The 17,547-nt window shown below is 47.3% G+C and overlaps 3 protein-coding genes, 1 long non-coding RNA gene and 1 pseudogene across 9 annotated transcripts; 3 read left to right on the forward strand and 2 right to left on the reverse strand.

Annotated features, from left to right (window-relative positions):
• The first annotated feature begins 322 nt into the window (after positions 1-322).
• LOC120706117 lies at positions 323-5,421 on the forward strand. The gene is made up of 10 exons (XM_039990690.1): positions 323-1,053; positions 1,398-1,535; positions 2,168-2,353; positions 3,189-3,326; positions 3,428-3,549; positions 3,684-3,816; positions 3,897-4,026; positions 4,132-4,211; positions 4,289-4,420; positions 4,767-5,421. Exons 1-10 carry the CDS (start codon positions 604-606, stop codon positions 5,001-5,003), a joined length of 1,746 nt encoding a protein of 581 aa, XP_039846624.1. The 5' UTR covers positions 323-603; the 3' UTR covers positions 5,004-5,421.
• A 502-nt stretch (positions 5,422-5,923) lies between these two features.
• Positions 5,924-7,788, forward strand: LOC120706120 (protein MAO HUZI 4, chloroplastic-like). Of its 2 annotated transcripts, none has more exons than XM_039990693.1 (6): positions 5,924-6,543; positions 6,624-6,810; positions 6,935-7,035; positions 7,131-7,259; positions 7,331-7,465; positions 7,547-7,788. In XM_039990693.1, exons 1-6 carry the CDS (start codon positions 6,493-6,495, stop codon positions 7,649-7,651), a joined length of 708 nt encoding a protein of 235 aa, XP_039846627.1. In that variant the 5' UTR covers positions 5,924-6,492; the 3' UTR covers positions 7,652-7,788. The 2 variants fall into 2 exon arrangements, with proteins under 2 accessions (XP_039846627.1, XP_039846628.1); XM_039990694.1 differs by having other exon boundaries at positions 5,932-6,543; positions 7,377-7,465.
• Positions 7,789-7,990: 202 nt separating this feature from the next.
• On the reverse strand, positions 7,991-11,843 carry LOC120706118 (endonuclease 2-like). Its single transcript, XM_039990692.1, has 8 exons — positions 11,607-11,843; positions 11,316-11,487; positions 9,260-9,358; positions 9,006-9,145; positions 8,823-8,915; positions 8,618-8,685; positions 8,446-8,519; positions 7,991-8,338 (listed from the first exon to the last, which is right to left on the reverse strand). Exons 1-8 carry the CDS (start codon positions 11,742-11,744, stop codon positions 8,208-8,210), a joined length of 915 nt encoding a protein of 304 aa, XP_039846626.1. The 5' UTR covers positions 11,745-11,843; the 3' UTR covers positions 7,991-8,207.
• A 1,725-nt stretch (positions 11,844-13,568) lies between these two features.
• Positions 13,569-15,746, forward strand: LOC120706119 (annotated as a pseudogene).
• Positions 13,997-17,342, reverse strand: LOC120706121. 5 transcript variants are annotated; one of them, XR_005688198.1, is made up of 5 exons: positions 15,589-15,723; positions 15,381-15,494; positions 14,851-14,950; positions 14,332-14,758; positions 13,997-14,244 (listed from the first exon to the last, which is right to left on the reverse strand). It is a non-coding gene; the product is annotated as an uncharacterized LOC120706121 (long non-coding RNA). The 5 variants fall into 5 exon arrangements; XR_005688200.1 differs by having other exon boundaries at positions 13,997-14,251; XR_005688199.1 differs by having other exon boundaries at positions 13,997-14,254.
• Positions 17,343-17,547: the final 205 nt, after the last annotated feature.

Genomic DNA, 17,547 nt, shown 5'->3' on the forward strand with positions numbered 1-17,547 from the left:
ATTGACAGTTCTACACCTAGTACAACGTACTCCTACTAGTTTCTAGAAGCGTAAAACTAGCACACTAATCCGTCACGTTTTTTTGCGAAGAAAAGAGGGTTAGCAAGGACACCAGCGTCATCAGGCGACACCGGAAACGAGCCGGCAGCCTTACCCATCCATGGGGACGAAAACCATATCCATATCCAGGTCATATCTCCATCACCAAAGTTGTTTCCAAAACCAACACGATCCAAAAGCCGCAGGCGGCTGCAGGCTGCAGCACAAGGAAAAGGTAAAAAAGAAGAGACTGGCAATCGCAAGCAGTTCCAGAACTGAGGGCGCACTCCGACATTGAGGAAACGGAAAAGAAAAAAACTCGGGAGAGGGGGAGCGCGGAGACCTGGCCAGAGCGGGGTGGTGTGGTGCAGGCCTGCAGGGCACGCGGGGCACCTGGCCTCGTCGGGGCTCAATAAAATCCGCCTCGCCTGCGCGTCCTCGTCTCTCTCTCTCTCCCCCCCCTGACAGACTCCACCCTTGTTCCTGCTCGTCGCCTCTCGGAGATCAGGACTCGACGGGCCCGGCCCTGACTCCCGCCCCGCGCTCCTCCACCTCGTGCCGGCGATGGCGATGGAAGACGTCGCGGGGGCCTCCTCCTCCTCGATGGCGGCGGCGGCCGCCTCCGACCCCTCGCACGGCTGGCAGACGGTGTCCTACCCCAAGCGCAACCGCAAGCAGCAGCCGCCCCGCGCCGCGGCGCCCGATCTGGCGCTGCAGGCCAACGGCAAGGCGGGCGTCTTCGACGCCGTCGAGAAGCGCTCGCAGGAGCGCCACCGCGCGCTGCAGCAGCAGCTCGCCGCCAGGGCGGCCGGCCTCGACGACGCGCGGGTCGCCGCGGCCGCCGCCGGCTACTCCGACGACGAGGACTCGGACGAGGCCGCGGCCCCGCGCCAGGAGGAGGGGGAGCCGAAGAAGCCCAAGAAGCCCAAGGTGAAGAAGCCCAAGGTCACGGTGGCCGAGGCCGCCGCGCTGATCGACGCCGAGAACCTCGCCGCGCACCTCATCGACATCTCGGTAACGCTCCCCCGTCTCCGTGGAATTGCGGTCAGATCTCGGGGGCAGGGTACGGGTCAAGGTTTTGTCCGTTTGCCAGGGATCGGATCTGGGTAGGGTTTAGCGTCGGATCTCGCGGGGTTTGTTGAAATTCCGACCGAATGCTAGGTCCGGCGGGGTTCCGGATCGACACGAGTCGAAATTCTAGCCCCCTATAGTTAGGAAGTTCTACAGAAAGCCGGATCAGGGGTGTAAAGTTGGGATCTCGGGGGAACTTTGGGTTTTGGTTCGAGTGTTAGATCCTGCTAAAGGTTGGAGCCCTTTTTTTAGCGTGTGCAGATTCTTATCATTTATTCTGTGCGCAGGGATCGTACGAGAATCAGCAGGACATTCAACTGATGAGGTTTGCTGACTACTTTGGCCGAGCATTTGTAACTGTAAGCGCAGCCCAGTTTCCATGGGCAAAGATGTTCAAGGAATCCCCGGTGTCCAAGATGGTTGACGTGAGTTATCTTTTCCCTAGAGATTCCACAAGGCATGTGATGCAATTGCTGTTTCTAGGATAGCTATATGCTTATAGATTTGTATCTTGTAGCCGCACGTACTGATGTATTTGGAAATTATGTTTTCGCGCCAAAACTTAGAAAATTCATGCAGCAGCATCCCTGTTTTGGAAAACGGTTATGTACTTCTTGTCGTATCTTCGTATTCTTAACGAAATGAGATGGCCTACCATGAGAAGCAATTAAATCCCTAAGATTATCACATTCAAGTTGTGTTCCCTGCATGGTGGCAGTATGCAGGTAAGCGCCCTGATTATGAGTGCTCGAGTCCTGATTGGCCATCAACGTGATGATTGTAGCGTGCATGTCAAGAATATCGGCTTGATCACACCATATTTGCACGTGTTTGGGATGCATGATTAATTTTGTCATAGTATACAGCTGGATCATGTCATTTAATTTGTATTATTTCGCCACCTGTTTCATATTAGGATGGAGATATAGTCTTCAATGGATCACATTGATTTGTTATTATGTGCCTTGTACAACACTAAAATGGTAGCTGCACATGCAATTAATGTTTTGAGTGTATTGATTTCTATTTTCATCTAATTAGTTGCTGTATTGGGCAGATCCCATTGTGCCATATTCCTGAGCCAGTCATCAAGACGGCCGGTGATTGGATCAGTCAAAGATCATCTGATGCCCTGGGAGACTTTGTTTTGTGGTGTATAGATAGCATCATGTCTGAATTGTCACCGCCAGCAGCAGGAACTAAGGGTTCAAAGAAGGTTGTCCAACAGTCTCCAAGGGCTCAGGTAATCTCATGGCAACTCCAACTGTAATCGAATGTGTTATAATTTAGATGTGATCAAGTGCAAATAATATTATAGTTAAGAATCATATTCGTTTTGGTTTGGCATGAGTGCACTACACTATTCTTAGCAAGTTAGCATCTTAGGGGAAAAGATGAAATGTACATTTGGTTTTTGGTTTGATGTGAGTGTACTACGCTATTCTTATCCTGGGGGAAAAGATGAAATGTGTATTTGGTTTAGTCAACTTTATTCACCTGCAACTTAAGCTAAGAAAATTGATAGATGGACATGTCATGCCATTTGTTTTATTCATGAGTTAAACTGGTTCCCTGCTGCTAGAATCCAGCAGTAATCTATTTGCTAGTGCATTTATAGACTTGGTTGGATAGGAGTATACAATTTGTAGTGGCATGTGCTCAGGTTCCTGATTGTGTATCAACAGTTACAAATAACCTGTTGTGGTTTTAGACCTTTTTATATGATGAGTAAGTAATTTTATGATACCATAGTTATTTGATCACTAGGACTGCTTCAATGTTTATTCTAATGTGCTTTTGTTCATCATCTGATCCTGAAATAGTGTTAATTACATTCATGACTCGTGGTTTCAAATTATGCTGTATCTTCCCCTTTTTATTTTCTTTCTGCAAGATGTTGATGAGTGGAATCAAATATTTGTTGTAAGATCTTCCAAGATTGCATCAGACATATATGTATATATGATAAATCTTTTTTTTTTGACAAAACACTTGTGCATTATTGGCTTTTCATTTGTTAAGATGCACAGCTCCATTTTTTTTGGATGGTATTTTTTGACTGAAGTTACTGTTGACAGGTTGCAATCTTTGTTGTTCTTGCCATGACTTTAAGAAGGAAGCCTGAGGTACTAATAAACATTATGCCAAAGATAATGGGAAGCAATAAATATCTTGGACAGGAAAAGCTTCCCATCATTGTCTGGGTCATTGCTCAGGTATTCTTTTGTCTGGTACCAGTTATGCTAGTTACCTACGCTGCACTAATCTTTTCCATTTTATAACTTAGTTGCACTAATTATTTTCTGATATGCCACAGGCATCTCAAGGTGACCTAGTGACTGGTATGTTTTGCTGGGCTCATTCCCTATTTCCCACATTATGTGCGAAATCAAGTGGGAATCCTCTGGCAAGAGATTTGGTTTTGCAGTTGCTTGAAAGGTACTGGGTTAATGTAAATTTGATTAATAACATTGCGTTGTCTCTGTGTTCTCTATTACAGAGCACATTCTGATTCTACTTTAATACACTTAAAAATATTTGTAATCTTAACGCTCCACGTTGTTTATGTGTAGAATTTTGTCTGTCCCCAAAGCTCGATCAATCCTATTGAATGGAGCTGTTAGAAAGGGGGAGCGCCTGGTCCCCCCTTCTTCATTTGATTTATTCATGAGAGCCACATTTCCTGTTTCTAGTGCTCGGGTCAAGGTTTGTCTTGTCATTTCTACACTCCTGTTCACTAAACTTTTGAATGAGTTATGTTCTGACTACCTAAAGCAATTCTGTAGGCTACAGAAAGGTTTGAAGCAGCCTATCCAACAGTCAAGGAGTTGGCCCTTGCTGGTCCTCCTGGCTCTAAAACTGTGAAACAAGCATCACAACAACTTTTGCCTTTGTGTGCAAAGGCTATACAAGAAAGTGAGTTGGAAAACAGTGTTTTATTAACTTAACTTTGTACAATATTCTATGTTTTGCCTTTGTTTTGGTACACATCTAATTAGCTTTTGGTGATATCATATTCAGACAATGCAGAGCTCAGCAGGGAGGCTGTTGATGTATTTATCTGGTGCTTGACTCAGAGCACAGAGTCATACAAGCAGTGGGTGAGTAGTCATACCTATTTGGTCTTGTATTCTTGCCCCATGAAAGAAAACTGTGGCTGAATAATCTTGATTTTCAGGAAAGAATCTATCCTGAAAATATTGAAGCCAGTGCTGCTGTTCTGAGCAAAATTGCAATCGATTGGAAGGGCGTGTCTCCTAAACTCAGTGTTGAAGCTCTTAAGTCAACTGTGAAGAACTTTAAGGCTAAGGTAAAGCTAAGTCGGGTTTTATAAATTGCTTTGTTCGTCTTAATTAATCTTCTACGGTTAGATGTTTGCGCCATCCAAATTTTACTTTGTGTGCAACCTTTTGCTTCTCCTGAAAACTGAAACTTCAGGAATAGTTTGATGAATGTTAGCTCACTTCATAAAGTGCCGAAAGGCCTTATGATGTCAAAATGAGATATACATATTCTGTTAGTTCGCATTTCCCACTCTGAACCATATGCAAAGCCCAAGGGAGCTAGTTTGATCAAGGCAAAGGCATTATTAATTTGAACTCTCAGTATATCCTGGTATTCATGTGTTCTAATTTATTCATTTGGTGCTATTGTAGAATGAGGCAGCGCTAGAGTCAGCAACAGATGCTGGAAAGCAGGCATCTATCAAAGAAGCAGACAAGCACTGCAAGGTGATCCTTGGAAAGCTGACCCGTGGTACCACCTGCCTGAAGAGCAGCCTGGTTGTGATCGCTCTCGCTGTCGCTGCTGGTTTCGTGCTATCTCCTGACATGAACATTCCGTCTGAGCTGGAGAAGCTCCAGGCGATGGTCTCGTCGCACCTGTCGTTCTAGACATAGTCCAGATGTTGATGAAAGTTATACAAGCCATCCAAAGGGGATGGCTCGCTCAGCAGTGAAAAGGGGGCTCAGGGGGGGAGACATAATAAGAGGGGATAGATGCTAGAATCAAAAGGATATAGTTTCGTGAGTTGCCTGTTTTTTCCCATCTCCTCCCAATAGCATCAGAGCCTGGGAGGAGATGTAGTCTCTTTGCAGAGAGTTGGGGAAATCAGTAGACTGATGAGTGCGAAGAAGGTTCGGTCAAATGGGCTCAACCAGAGGACTAACACTTTTGCTTTTCTCGTTCAACATCTGAGATGATGATGGCAAACAGTTTTGCTTTTTTAAATCTAGAATCCTGAATTGTATTCCGTGTGCTGTGTGCTTGTCGGGTAAATGTATCTGTTAGCGTTGATATCGGGTTAAATTGCGTGTGCTGCTGTGCTGATCCTAGTTTCCCTTTTGCCCAAGGTGTCCCTTTTTGCAGATACCCACACGGTGCGGCTGCTGTCTGGTGAATTTCTGGGATTTTGAGTTTTTGACGAATTGGACTGTGTCGAATGACTTTCTTTTGGAGTGTTTCTTGGTGGTGTGGATGAGGAATTTTGTTTTACTTTATGACCAATTATCTACAATTTATCTGAAATTGGACTAAATCTCACGGATTTGCCGTAATCTACTATTTCTGGAGGCGAACTAGATGGATCGTTACGGTGTTGCTTCTATCCGGTTGATTTCTGGGATTTTGACGAATTGGACTATATAAAAGACTCTCTGGAGTGTTTCTTGGTGGTGTGGATAGGAAAGCTTTGCTTTATGGCAAATCAGTTTATCTGAAAATTGGACAATCTCACTGATTTGTCGAGTCGAGTGAACAGCTCTTGGATCTCCGTGATTTTTTTTTTGGTTTAAAAGTAGAAGAACAACCAGACGGACAAAAGTTTGGATTCAGATACCATGAACCCGGACATTCTTTCCGTGTGGGAAATCATACGAGCAAAGCCGTGCGGCATGGATATTCCCGGGCGGCGACGTGTCGAGGCGGCGGCGCCGTGCCGGCGGCGAGGGACGGGGACCGGGCAGGGGGTAGCCCCCGCACGGCGGGGCACATGGCCGTGCGTTAGCTTCGCTTGACTCGTGATGCAATTCGATGGAGTCAGCGCCAGCACGATGCTGGGCTGGGTTGGTGCGGACGGTGCGCCTGCCCACGCGTCCGGCCGCCACCGCCCCGGCCGACCTCCTCCGGTGGGCCCCGGCACCGCCCCCGCCCAGCATGGCAAGGCCGCGCGCGCGCGCGAGTGGCCTAGTCGGTGAGTGCTCCGGCACTAGCTGCTGAGGCCGGTCGGCTCGTCGGCCTGAGGTGCGCTCGCCACTGCTGCAGAGGAGCAACCGCGCGCTGCTGTTACAAACTACAAAGGGGACTCCACCTGCGCCCCGGCTCGAATGGCAGCCCACCTCTTCTCCCACCCGCGCCCGCGCCCGCTCCGCTCCCTCCCGAGCCATGGCGCCCTGCGCGTCCGCGTCCGCCCTCGCGCTCTCCTCCAGCACGCGGGTATGTAGCCGCCTCAACTGCAGCGTCAATCCCCCGAGTGCAATTGGCTGAACCGCTTCTCTGCCTCTGGTTCGCTGCAGGTCAGCCTCCCGCTGACGCTGGCGCTGCGGCAGCGGCCGGAGGCGCGTGCCGCCCGCGCCCTGCTCCGCCCGTCGACCGCGGCCTGCTCGTGGCAGGGGCCCTTGCCGCCCGAGCTCGCCGTGGCGTCCCCTCGTGCCGGCGCCCGCGGCACCGGCAGGGGGCCGCCGCCGTTCCGGCCCCGCGCGTGTACGCATCCCCCCCTGGATTCCTTTGACAATTCAATTCAATTTTGCGAAAGAGAGCATAAAAGCTTGGAATTTTTTGCTTGAATTGCCCTGGGTGAAATGAATTGTTCCCTTGCCGAGAGCAGTGATGACGTCGTCTCAGATTGCCAGCGCCGCCTTCACCTGGGGCACCGTCGCCGTCCTCCCTTTCTACACCCTCATGGTCGTCACCCCCAACGCCAGCATCGTAAGTCATCTCCCTCCTCGATCTAACAACGCACGACACGACGGTCTCCACGCGCTCTCGTCAGTCGGCACCTCATCTCCCTGTTCTTGGTGCAGACCAAGCGCACCGTGGAGAGCAGCGCCCCCTACGTCGCGCTCGGCCTCCTCTACGCCTACCTGCTCTACCTGTCGTGGACGCCCGACACCCTGCGCGCCATGTTCGCAAGCAAGTACTGGCTCCCTGAGGTACTAGTACCACTGCAACATCACCACTGAAGAATTAACCACCAATTCTCTGAATGTTCTGCTGCTGTTAGCTGTTGCTTAGAGAAATGAGACGCTTTCGGCTTATGAATACTGCAGCTGCCGGGTATCGTGAGGATGTTCGCGAGCGAGATGACTGTCGCCTCTGCTTGGATCCACCTCCTCGCCGTCGACCTCTTCGCCGCAAGGTCAGTAGGCACGCCTCTGAATCATGTCACCGCTAGCACTGAAGAACTTGATAACATCTGCGTTTAGTGTTTGCAATGCAGGCAGGTGTACCACGACGGCCTCAAGAACAACATCGAAACCAGGCACTCGGTCTCGCTGTGCCTGCTCTTCTGCCCGGTTGGGATCCTGTGTCATGTGGCGACTAAGGTACTGGCGGGGGCAGTTGGCCGCTCACATTGATGATTGGAATTGGGTGGTTGTACGTAGGATCCCATTGTTTAGCTGGTGGATTTTATGTGATTTGAATATCAATAAAATTGATTCAGTGCACCGATTCTTTTCATAGATGGGCTCACACCAATTATCGGCAACTGAATTTACTTATTGTCAGGGTCTCCTAGCAGTTCATGATAGTCTATACTTTTTTTAGCTACTAATTACATATAATCTAGTAAATTCATGAGATCCCAGACAAACTGAAAAATTCAGACACCATTAAGCGAGGAAATGAGTGGGAAAAAGGATCACATAGAACTGAACTTGACTTTGAGAGAACAACAGAAGGGTGTTGCCTGCCTGTATTAATTAAAAATATATAACAAGAGGTTTATAATTACAAATGCAGAGAAAACTGAATCGCTTCTCTGGATGATGTGCTTCCTTATTAGAATTGATGCTGATTTACTAAAGTAGTAATGTACCCATCCTTGTAATAGTGGCAACAAAGGATAACCCCACATATATTTGTATTGACTACAACTATTACTGTACTTGTAATGGTATATCATCTACTTTATCCCCATCAAATATCCGGTTAAGTATTAACGCTAATCTGATGCCGGCCTGTGCTAGCCTCTTCTCCACAACCGGGTATCGAGTGAAGAAATAATCATCTGCATCCCAGAATGTGGAATTTCTAAGTAATGTTATGCAAAACAATAACACGAAATTGCCTTGTAGTTCAAGTCATATGAGTGTGTGCTATATATGCTCTGGTTACCTCCTAGAGTAATGTCTTGCTCCACATCTTTGTAGGCGTAGTTGCAGGAATAATGAATGCTCTCAATGGCATAGCTGCATGATATCATCAAGGTCATGTAATGTCAGTTTCTGTCTGAAACTAGAGTACATATGACCGAAACGGAAGTTTCTGAATTGGATACTAGTCTTACTCGTTTGCGCAGGTTGCCCATTTGTTCTTGCAATTTTCCCACCGTGTAATGTCATCAGACCATCCACCCTACAACTTACAGCCTTAATTAGAAACTAGAAAAACATCCTTGAACGACAACTTACAGTCTTAGAAACAAGAAAAACACCCTCGAACTGGATGGAAGAAACCAATAGACCGGCATAGAACTGTTCTAGCATACTCACGGTAAGGTTCATCTTGAGAGCCTCTACCATGGTATCCATGCTTTTGTTGTAGAAGTCCTTGATTGCCGTGTCTATGATGCTGACATCCCACACCTAGCAAAACACAAGGTTCTGTCAGACTGAATGCCTAGCGAGTAAATCTGAACGTGGTATAGAGTTTCTATCAGAGGTGAAAGAACAGACGTGGTGGAGGTTTGTTTTCCTCCGGTACCAGTGCACGACGATCGTGTTCCCGCCCTCATCGTCCTCGTAGCCGACGTGCAGAGGCTGGTGCACATCGCCGACGAAGTGCGCCAGGAACATGAGGCTCTCTGTCAGGTTATCTGGTTGCACATACGAATGTTCAGAAATTCAGAACGACTTTATCTTCTTCCTGCTAGATTAGACAGGGACACAGGGTGTTGACATGTGCTGCATGTAATTCGGCACACCCTTACACGAAGTCTTCTGGCCGTAGCTGTAGAGCTGTTTGGTGTAGTTGTTGATGGCCCCGACGACGCACATCCCTTGCTCGCCACGAGAATTGTGGCAATCACCTGAAAGGTACATCTAATTGCATGAGTGCATGCTTGACGCTGCTGCACACCTCAGTTAGTCTAAAGGACCCTTGCGCCTGCAACATCTCACTACGGGAAACAGCTTGTATGCCGAGTGCGCCACGTTTGCTGTGTGCTAAACCACGGGCACACGGCAAACATGCACAGTCCTGTAGTGTCTCTGCGAGTCACTGTCTGGTAAGTTTCAGGGTTGCCAGATACGTCTCTTTGATTTGCCACATGAACATTACCTCAAGTAACAGATAATTATTAGCAAAAACAAGTGATTCATAGACTATGTTCTCGCATTGCCAATTGGATTTCCCAGGTCATTTGACATCGCACGTTACATATCTAGCTCTAAACAAGGCTACAAGAGATTATGCTTGCACATGTGGCTGCCGGGTGCCGGCGTCTTGCGACGTGCTCGCAGGTGGTCACATACTCACATTCCTAATCCCATATATAAGAACGTGGGCCAAAGATATCGAGGTACGAACAGTACCCTTTTCTAGTTTTCTGAACCGGGACAAACGACACAACTGTCTCGCTGTCTTATTTGCCCACGTGCAATTATTAGTTCACCCCTTTTTTGTTTTGTTTTTAAATTATTTCCCACCGGATCTATGCATTTCACTGGCAATACAATATTTTCAAGAATAGGAAATTTGAGAGAGGTTAAGATAGGTAGCTAAAGTAGTGTTCTTGAAAAGACATGGGCTTAGCAATGAACCAATGAGGCCGGGCCGGGGCATGTGGTGATGCGTGAAGCAAAAGCAGATTAGAGATCTGCATCTTCACTCAACCACCCCTTGTCCACTCCAAGAAGCAACGTTCTTATGGTTGGCAGTGGAACTTGAAGATGCCTCAGCGTGCACGAGCCAATCAGCAAGGCACATGTTCAGAATGGATATGCGCGGCATCTCCATCATGGATCACCAAATTTAACTCAAATTCTTTGATTGACAATGCCCGTTGATGAACCTCTCAAGGCAAGCGACCAAGAAGAGAGGTGGAAACAAACATGCGCCAATGACATTGGCATTTAGGACGGCGAACGTTTTATGAAGCTAAGGAAATTCAAAACCACATGCAAGTTTGCTCTTTTAGTTGGAGAGGCCGGAAATAACATGCAAGCTTGCTCCATCAGAATATCAGATAGCCCAACACTTGTCCTCCTTTGGGCAAATATCTATTTGGCAACTTGTAGTCTTAAAAAAGCATAACTACTTGCTCAATTATGCTCTGGAACTACGCCTGGTTCCACCACACTCGATACTGCTTACCTTTGCTCAAGCAGACACCAAATTTCATCGACACATTCTTCTTTTTCTCTCACCTTTTTATTTTCGAACCGAGAACACATTTTTCTAGTTGGCTGCACGTATTCGCGCAACCAACCATAAAAAAAGGATCGTGCAACTAAGGCAATGTTTAGTTCTCAAAAAATTTTCTACAGTACCTATCACATTGAATCATCAGATATATGCATGGAGCATTAAATGCAATTGAAAAAATAACTCATTACACAGTTTAACTGTAAATGACGAGACAAATCTTTTAAACCTATTTAGTCCATAATTAGACATTAATTGTCAAATAACAACAAAAATGCTACAATACCAAAACTAAAAAAATTTCGCGAACTAAACAAGGCCTAAACTGCTGGCCAGGCCATGCTTACTATTTTTTCTTTACTGGTGGGATTTTTTAGGAGACTTCAGCAGTGAAAATTTCCTGAACTCTATTGCAGAATGGCATCTAAAACATTGCTACCCAACATTTTAACAACGCTCGCTTCTGGCTCGTGAACTGTCCTAGAGCAATTAACGGATCGCAATTAAACCCCGAACCATTCACATTCACACAAGACCTCGGCGAGCATGGAGCTGGGGAGAGATGGGAATTGGAAAGAGAAACGAATCAAGCGAGGAGAGGAGAGGAGAGGGGACATTACGAGAATACTTGAAGTTGCAGACTTGCGGGGTGTTGACGTAGTGGAGGGGGCTGGACCAATGGTAGTGCCAGCGCACCTGGTCCGCCCACGGGCACACCGCCGAGAGCTCCCCGCCCGCCGACTCCGGCAGCAGCGCCTGCACCGCCGCCGCCGCCTTCTCCGACAGGTACTTCTGCACGCCGCGGGAGAGGCGCACCCGTCAGAATTCAGGAAGGAACGAGCAACTCTCTGCCTCTACGGTTCGATCTGACTGACTATCCCGGGGGCCCTGGGGGTGGAATCGGGCGCGACCTCGGCGATCTGGCAGACCATGATGTGGCCCTCCTTGCCCCACGCGTCGGCGCGGGGCGGCGCGAGGAGGAGGAGGAGGAGGAAGACGAGCGGGAACAGGAGCAGCGTCCGCTGGTGGTGGTGGGGCGGGGGCGCCATCTCTGCCTGCTCTCTCGGCTCTCTTCCTGCTCCTGCCTTCCTCTTTTGCGTTGCCGCTGTCGAGACGAACGGAACGCCGCTTTGTCCTTTTCCTGGTGAGCTTTTGGTGCTGGGCTGGTATTTATTGGAGCTCGAGAATTTGGGGCAAAGTAAACGTAAACGTAAACGTGGTGGGCGGTAGATTTTGGGCCCGGCCCGGATAAAGGCCGAACCGATGGCGATTTAGGCCCAGTAGCAAATGGTCGACTTTATGGGCCTTATGCTGGTGAGATGGCAGTATTCCTTATCTCTTTTTTTTTAAGAAAAAAAATGTGGGATGTTTCCTTTGCCTCATGAATATTTAGACATGTCGGTTTCATGAAGAAAAAAACACATCAGCTGAAGAGGAGAAAATTGTATTTTTAGGACTCCAAACATTAGGTTTCGCAATTGTAGGACTCCAAACATCGATTTCGCTAGAATGACCTTTGAAACATTGTCACTTTGCTTGACGTCACATTGCGGAAGTTGTTTGGATTTGCACCTGCTTATTGCTGTCTTTTTTTTCAACCAAAGTTTCACTAGAACGGAGGGTGAATGCTTTAGTGCTGATGCACATGCGGCAGCATGGCAGCGCGAAAAAGAGGGGGAAAAAGGAAAGGAAACGCTACCATGGATGCAGCAGGCCGACGGCAGCGGCGTGCCGTTCCGGTTTTTAAAACCCCCTGGAGTGTAGAGCAGTATGAACACGGTCTGCGGATTTCAATCAAGGTGTGAGCGCGATGAGCCGATGAGCGTTCACGCGCCGTAATTCCACGGGGATATCCGACATTTGTGCAGGGTTTTTTCCCCAACCGGACACCTCAAACCGGAGCACTCCGGTTCTGGTAAACCGGACCGGTTTGACCGGTTACCGGTAGAAACCGGTAAATTCAAATTTGAATTCAAAAAACTCAGTTAAACCGGTTCGTACCGGTATACCGACCGGTTTACCGGTCGGTTTGACCGGTTTGAATTCAAATCTAAATTTAAAATCGCATGTGTAACCGGTTTGGACCGGTATACCGGCCGGTTTGACCGGTTTATCAAGTGGGCCTTAATGGGCCGTCTCATTTTTTTTCTTTTCTTTTTTTAACTTTAAATGCCCAAAAAGTATGTTAAACGAACGAATTTTTGAGAAAATTTGACACCATTAGATTCGTTGCACCTTGAAGTAATTTTAGGAATTTTTAAGAAATTTTTCATTTTTTTAAATTCAAATTTAAATTTTGAATTTGGCCCAGTTTGTTATCGGCCCAAACCGGAATCGGACCGGACCAGTTTGACCGGTCAAACCGGACCGGTTCCCAACGGTAAGGGGAACCATGCATTTGTGCCGTATCTCGCACACACCGCCAATCAACTCTTTCCTTAGATACCCTCCTGTAATTCCGTTTTAAATCACCTCCCTCTGCTGCACGGATCGATCCACCACTCTGGGTGTGTTTAGTTCCACTCCGGAAACGCAAAAAAGTCGTAAACGCATTAAACTAAAAAGGAATCTTGCTATTTTGAAGTACTAAATGAAGTCTATTTATAAAAATTTTTGTATGGATGAGCTGTAAATCGCGAAGCGAATCTAATGAGTCTACTTAATCCATGATTTGCAACAGTGATGCTACAGTACCATCCGCTAATTATTGATTAATCATGGATTAATTAGCATCATTAGATTCGTCTCGCGATTTACAACTCATCTGTGCAAAAAGTTTTGTAAATAGATTTCATTTAGTACTACAAATTGGAAAGATTCGAAATGCAAATTTTTTTTACGTTTACACCCTACCGAACTAAACACGGCCTATGTGTTCCTCTTCGTCTTCCTCCTCCACCTTCGCTCCTCGGGATGGAGGCGACCGCATTGCTTCCGCTGCTGCTGCTGCTCCTGGCCGCGGCGCTGCCGGCTCCGTCGCACGGATGGGGAGTCGACGGCCATCTCATGGTCTGCCAGATCGCGCAGGTACGCTTGCCTAGTTCTTGCCACTCCGTAGCCTGCGAATCCTTCCATTCCGCAACTCTTCCGGCATTCTTCTGAAACCTGTCGCTGGGAATGCTTGCTGCCCAGGGCCGCCTGAGCGGCGCGGCGGCGGCGGCGGTGAGGGACCTGCTGCCCTCCTACGCCGGCAGCAACCTGAGCAGCCTCTGCTCCTGGGCCGACGACGTCAAGTTCCGGTACCCCTGGTCGTCGGCGCTCCACTACATCGACACCCCCGACGGCCTCTGCACCTACAGCTACGGCAGTAAGCAACCACACCCACGCCACACGTTCTGAATTTCTTTCTGAAACTCTGGATTTCACACGCGAAACGGTGCCGATTTTTGAATTGAGCGTCGTTTTCTCGCCCCCGTTTGGACAGGGGACTGCAACGACGAGGACGGCGTCAAGGGGCGGTGCGTCGCCGGCGCCATCAACAACTAAACCTCGCAGCTCCTCGCGTACGGAAGATCTTCTGCTGCCCAATGTAATGCTCACGTTCGAGTCCTGCAAACTTCTGAATAATTTCAGTCGTTGCATAGTTCTGTGTGACACTGATTAGAAAAAAAAAACTTTCTCTGGAGTTCAGATAACCTGACGCAAGCGCTTCTGTTCCTTTCACACTTCATCGGCGACATCCACCAGGTAGAAAAATCCTAGAACAAGATTACCGTGCCCTGCCCTGCCCATTGTGATCTGCTCTGTAGTTCATCACTCAAGCTGTTGTCCTGTACTCTGCACACTCAACTGCTGCTGTATTTTACAGCCACTTCATGTGGGGTTCACCTCTGACAGAGGAGGGAACACCATCGACGTCCACTGGTACAGAAGGAAGACTGTCTTGCACCATGTAAGCATACTTCTCGTGCTAATCAAACACTGCCATGATTCTGATTTCTGAAGGAACCTTCGAGCTGGAACTTGGTTTTCTGCACCATTTTGTCAGGTTTGGGACGCCAACATTATCCAGACGGCCGAGGACGACTTCTACGGCGATGGTGTCGCGGATTATATCGACACACTGAAGAAAAACATAACTGTATGAAACTAGGATTACTTTTTTTTTTGCCATATATGCCAATTGGCAACTGCTAAGTAATGAATCATTGAGACCTTCATCCACGCTGCAGGGAGAATGGTCGGAGCAAGTGCCTAGCTGGGAAGATTGCGGCAAGAATCAGACTGCATGCCCAGACATGTATGTTTCGCTTTGCTTCACATACAGAATTTTGCAAGTGTTTAGATCATAAAAAAATTTGGATGAAATTCATTGTAGCAATTTTCAACCAAATAGAAGGACTAAACATAATCTAATTATATGGATGGACAGAAAATCACAAGATGAATCTATTAAGTCTAATTAATCCGTCATTAGAAGTTGTTACTGTAGCATGACATTGTCTAATTATGATCTAATTAGACTTAAAAAATTCGTCTCGCAATTTCACCTTGGGGTTGTGGAATGAGTTTTATCAGTTATCCACATTTAATACTCTTAACTAGTGGTCAAACTGTCAAACGTTCAAAGTTACTGTAGCGCTAAAAAATTTTGGGAACTAATTTTTGTCAGGACATTTTGGCATGTTCGTTAATTAATTCAGTAATCGCCAAGATCTTTCTTTACGCTGCAAATTCTTCCGTACCGTATCTCTGAGTCATGACTTGGATCTGTGGTTGTAAATGCTGCAAGATATGCATCTGAGAGCATCACTGCTGCGTGCGGCTGGGCGTACAAGGGTGTTGATGAAGACTCGACACTGGAAGGTAGTACGAAGAATGCTCTTAATACCGTCTGATTGAAGTTGTTTCAAGGCATTCTTTAGGGCATGTCCTAATTACATTGCTTTGTACCTGTGTTGCTGCTGCAGATGCTTATTTCTCCAGCAGGCTGCCGGTCGTCAACTTGAGGCTGGCGCAGGGCGGTGTCCGGTTAGCTGCTACTTTGAACAGGATATTTAGTTAAAAACGGTGGAATGCGTTCTCTGTGAGAGGATAAACATTGTCCTCGCTTCTTAAGTATGTCACACAATATTTTTGAGTTATGCCCTAGAGCGATGTTTCAAAAAGAGGTGGTTACTGATGTCTGTGCAATGTGCTGGAAACGGCGAGGACAAAATGTCAGAGCGAAATGCCAAGGAACAGGCAAGCCAGCTTGGCAGGCCGTGTATCTTTTCTACCTTAGAAAGTTAGTATTTTAATAGCTCCACCAAACTGAATTTTTAAGAAGTAATTGAAGTACTGGGTTCACAGCATGCCAAAGTGAAGATCAGCTGCAATCTTGTTCCCATGCCAACTTCGTTGTCTAAAAATAAATATCTCTGTTCACATTTTATGAAAACAAATGCAGGAATGATTCACACTCACCATTGATGAGTTGTGCAACTGTGCAGGATGCAGGTTTAAGGAGGCAGACTATGTCACTGTGAGCTAGGAACATATTGCGCAGATTCCTCTTCTCCATATGGCATCGAAAGTGAAGGACCGAACAGGCGACCAGAGGGGGGTGAATGGGAGCCGCAAATTCGAATTAAAAATTCGAAGGGCCTATGTCCCAATAACACCCGACGCACTTCAAAAAGCGAGTATCAACACCGCGTAGCTCAGAACGGCTACCGGCGCTAAGAATACTCCCACACAGAGAATCTGAATACACACGGGGAAGCACTACACAAAAAGGAACCCAAACACACACGCACACGCTCGACTAAAATTGGAAGAAACACCGTGGCAGAGAAATTACTTAAGAAACTCGAGGCAAAGGGTTAGTGCACGGATAAAATAAAAGCTAGAAAGAACTGGCTTTAAACTAGCTAACACAAGCACGACTAAGTTAAACTAATTTTTGTTTTGCTTTTCTTTTTAAACTAGCCCTAACAGAAGCAAATTAAAACTAGCTAAATTAGCATGCTAAGAACACCCAAAAAAAACTTGAAACTAAATTACACAAAAGCTAACTCGACAAGAGACTAACCAGGACTAGCAAGAACAAAACTAATTAACACAAGCTAACGAGCACAGAGCAAATAGGAGAGAAAAACTTTGTGCAGCATTTCTACAAACACTTGATAGGCATAGGTGAACTAACCAATCACAAGCCAGCTTTCCACTTCCTAATTTCCCACGCACGCATGACTCAGACCTGCAAGAGAGAAACAAATCAAGAGGCAACACGGCTGCTGCCTGCTCCAGAGCCGCTCGTCCTTCTTGTTGGATGCTGCTGCTAGTGCCGCCGGACTGCCTCACCAGCCGTGGAGGGCGCCCCACCTGATGCTGCTCACCTGTGCCGCACCAGGCCAAGCCAAGCACCTGCTCCCTGCAGTGCTGCTTGCTCAAAGGATCAGCGCCAAAACCAGAGCCGCCCCTGCATAGCACCGCCAACAAGAGGAAACCAAAAACTACAAGCAAAAACGAGATGTACAAGATGCGAAACAAATCAACTCAATCGCCCAGAGGGCACTAGGAGGGAGGGCCTCCTTTCCCATGGATCCAAGGTTTAATTTTCCATCCAAAAATCCTAACCCTAGGTGAAGGAGGAAGAAGGGGAAAACCAGAATGGAGGGGCCAACGGGGCGACGGGAACAAGTGAATGGCTATCTCTGGCTGCCCTCCTCTCTCTCTATTTTATCCCCTCTGACTCTCTAGACTAAAGACTAAAATACCCCTAGACTTAACTAGACACTAGAAAGCCCGTAGGGGCAAAACCGGAAAAGATACATTGGACTCATCCGACGGCCGATGTTCTTTCTTCAACTCGAAGCCTTCTCCGCGATGCCGCCATGTGGACGAAGATCCGTTCCGCTGTTTTGGAGG

This window comes from Panicum virgatum, chromosome 5K (genome assembly GCF_016808335.1).
Source record: "Panicum virgatum strain AP13 chromosome 5K, P.virgatum_v5, whole genome shotgun sequence".
In the NCBI taxonomy this organism is placed as follows: domain Eukaryota; kingdom Viridiplantae; phylum Streptophyta; class Magnoliopsida; order Poales; family Poaceae; genus Panicum; species Panicum virgatum.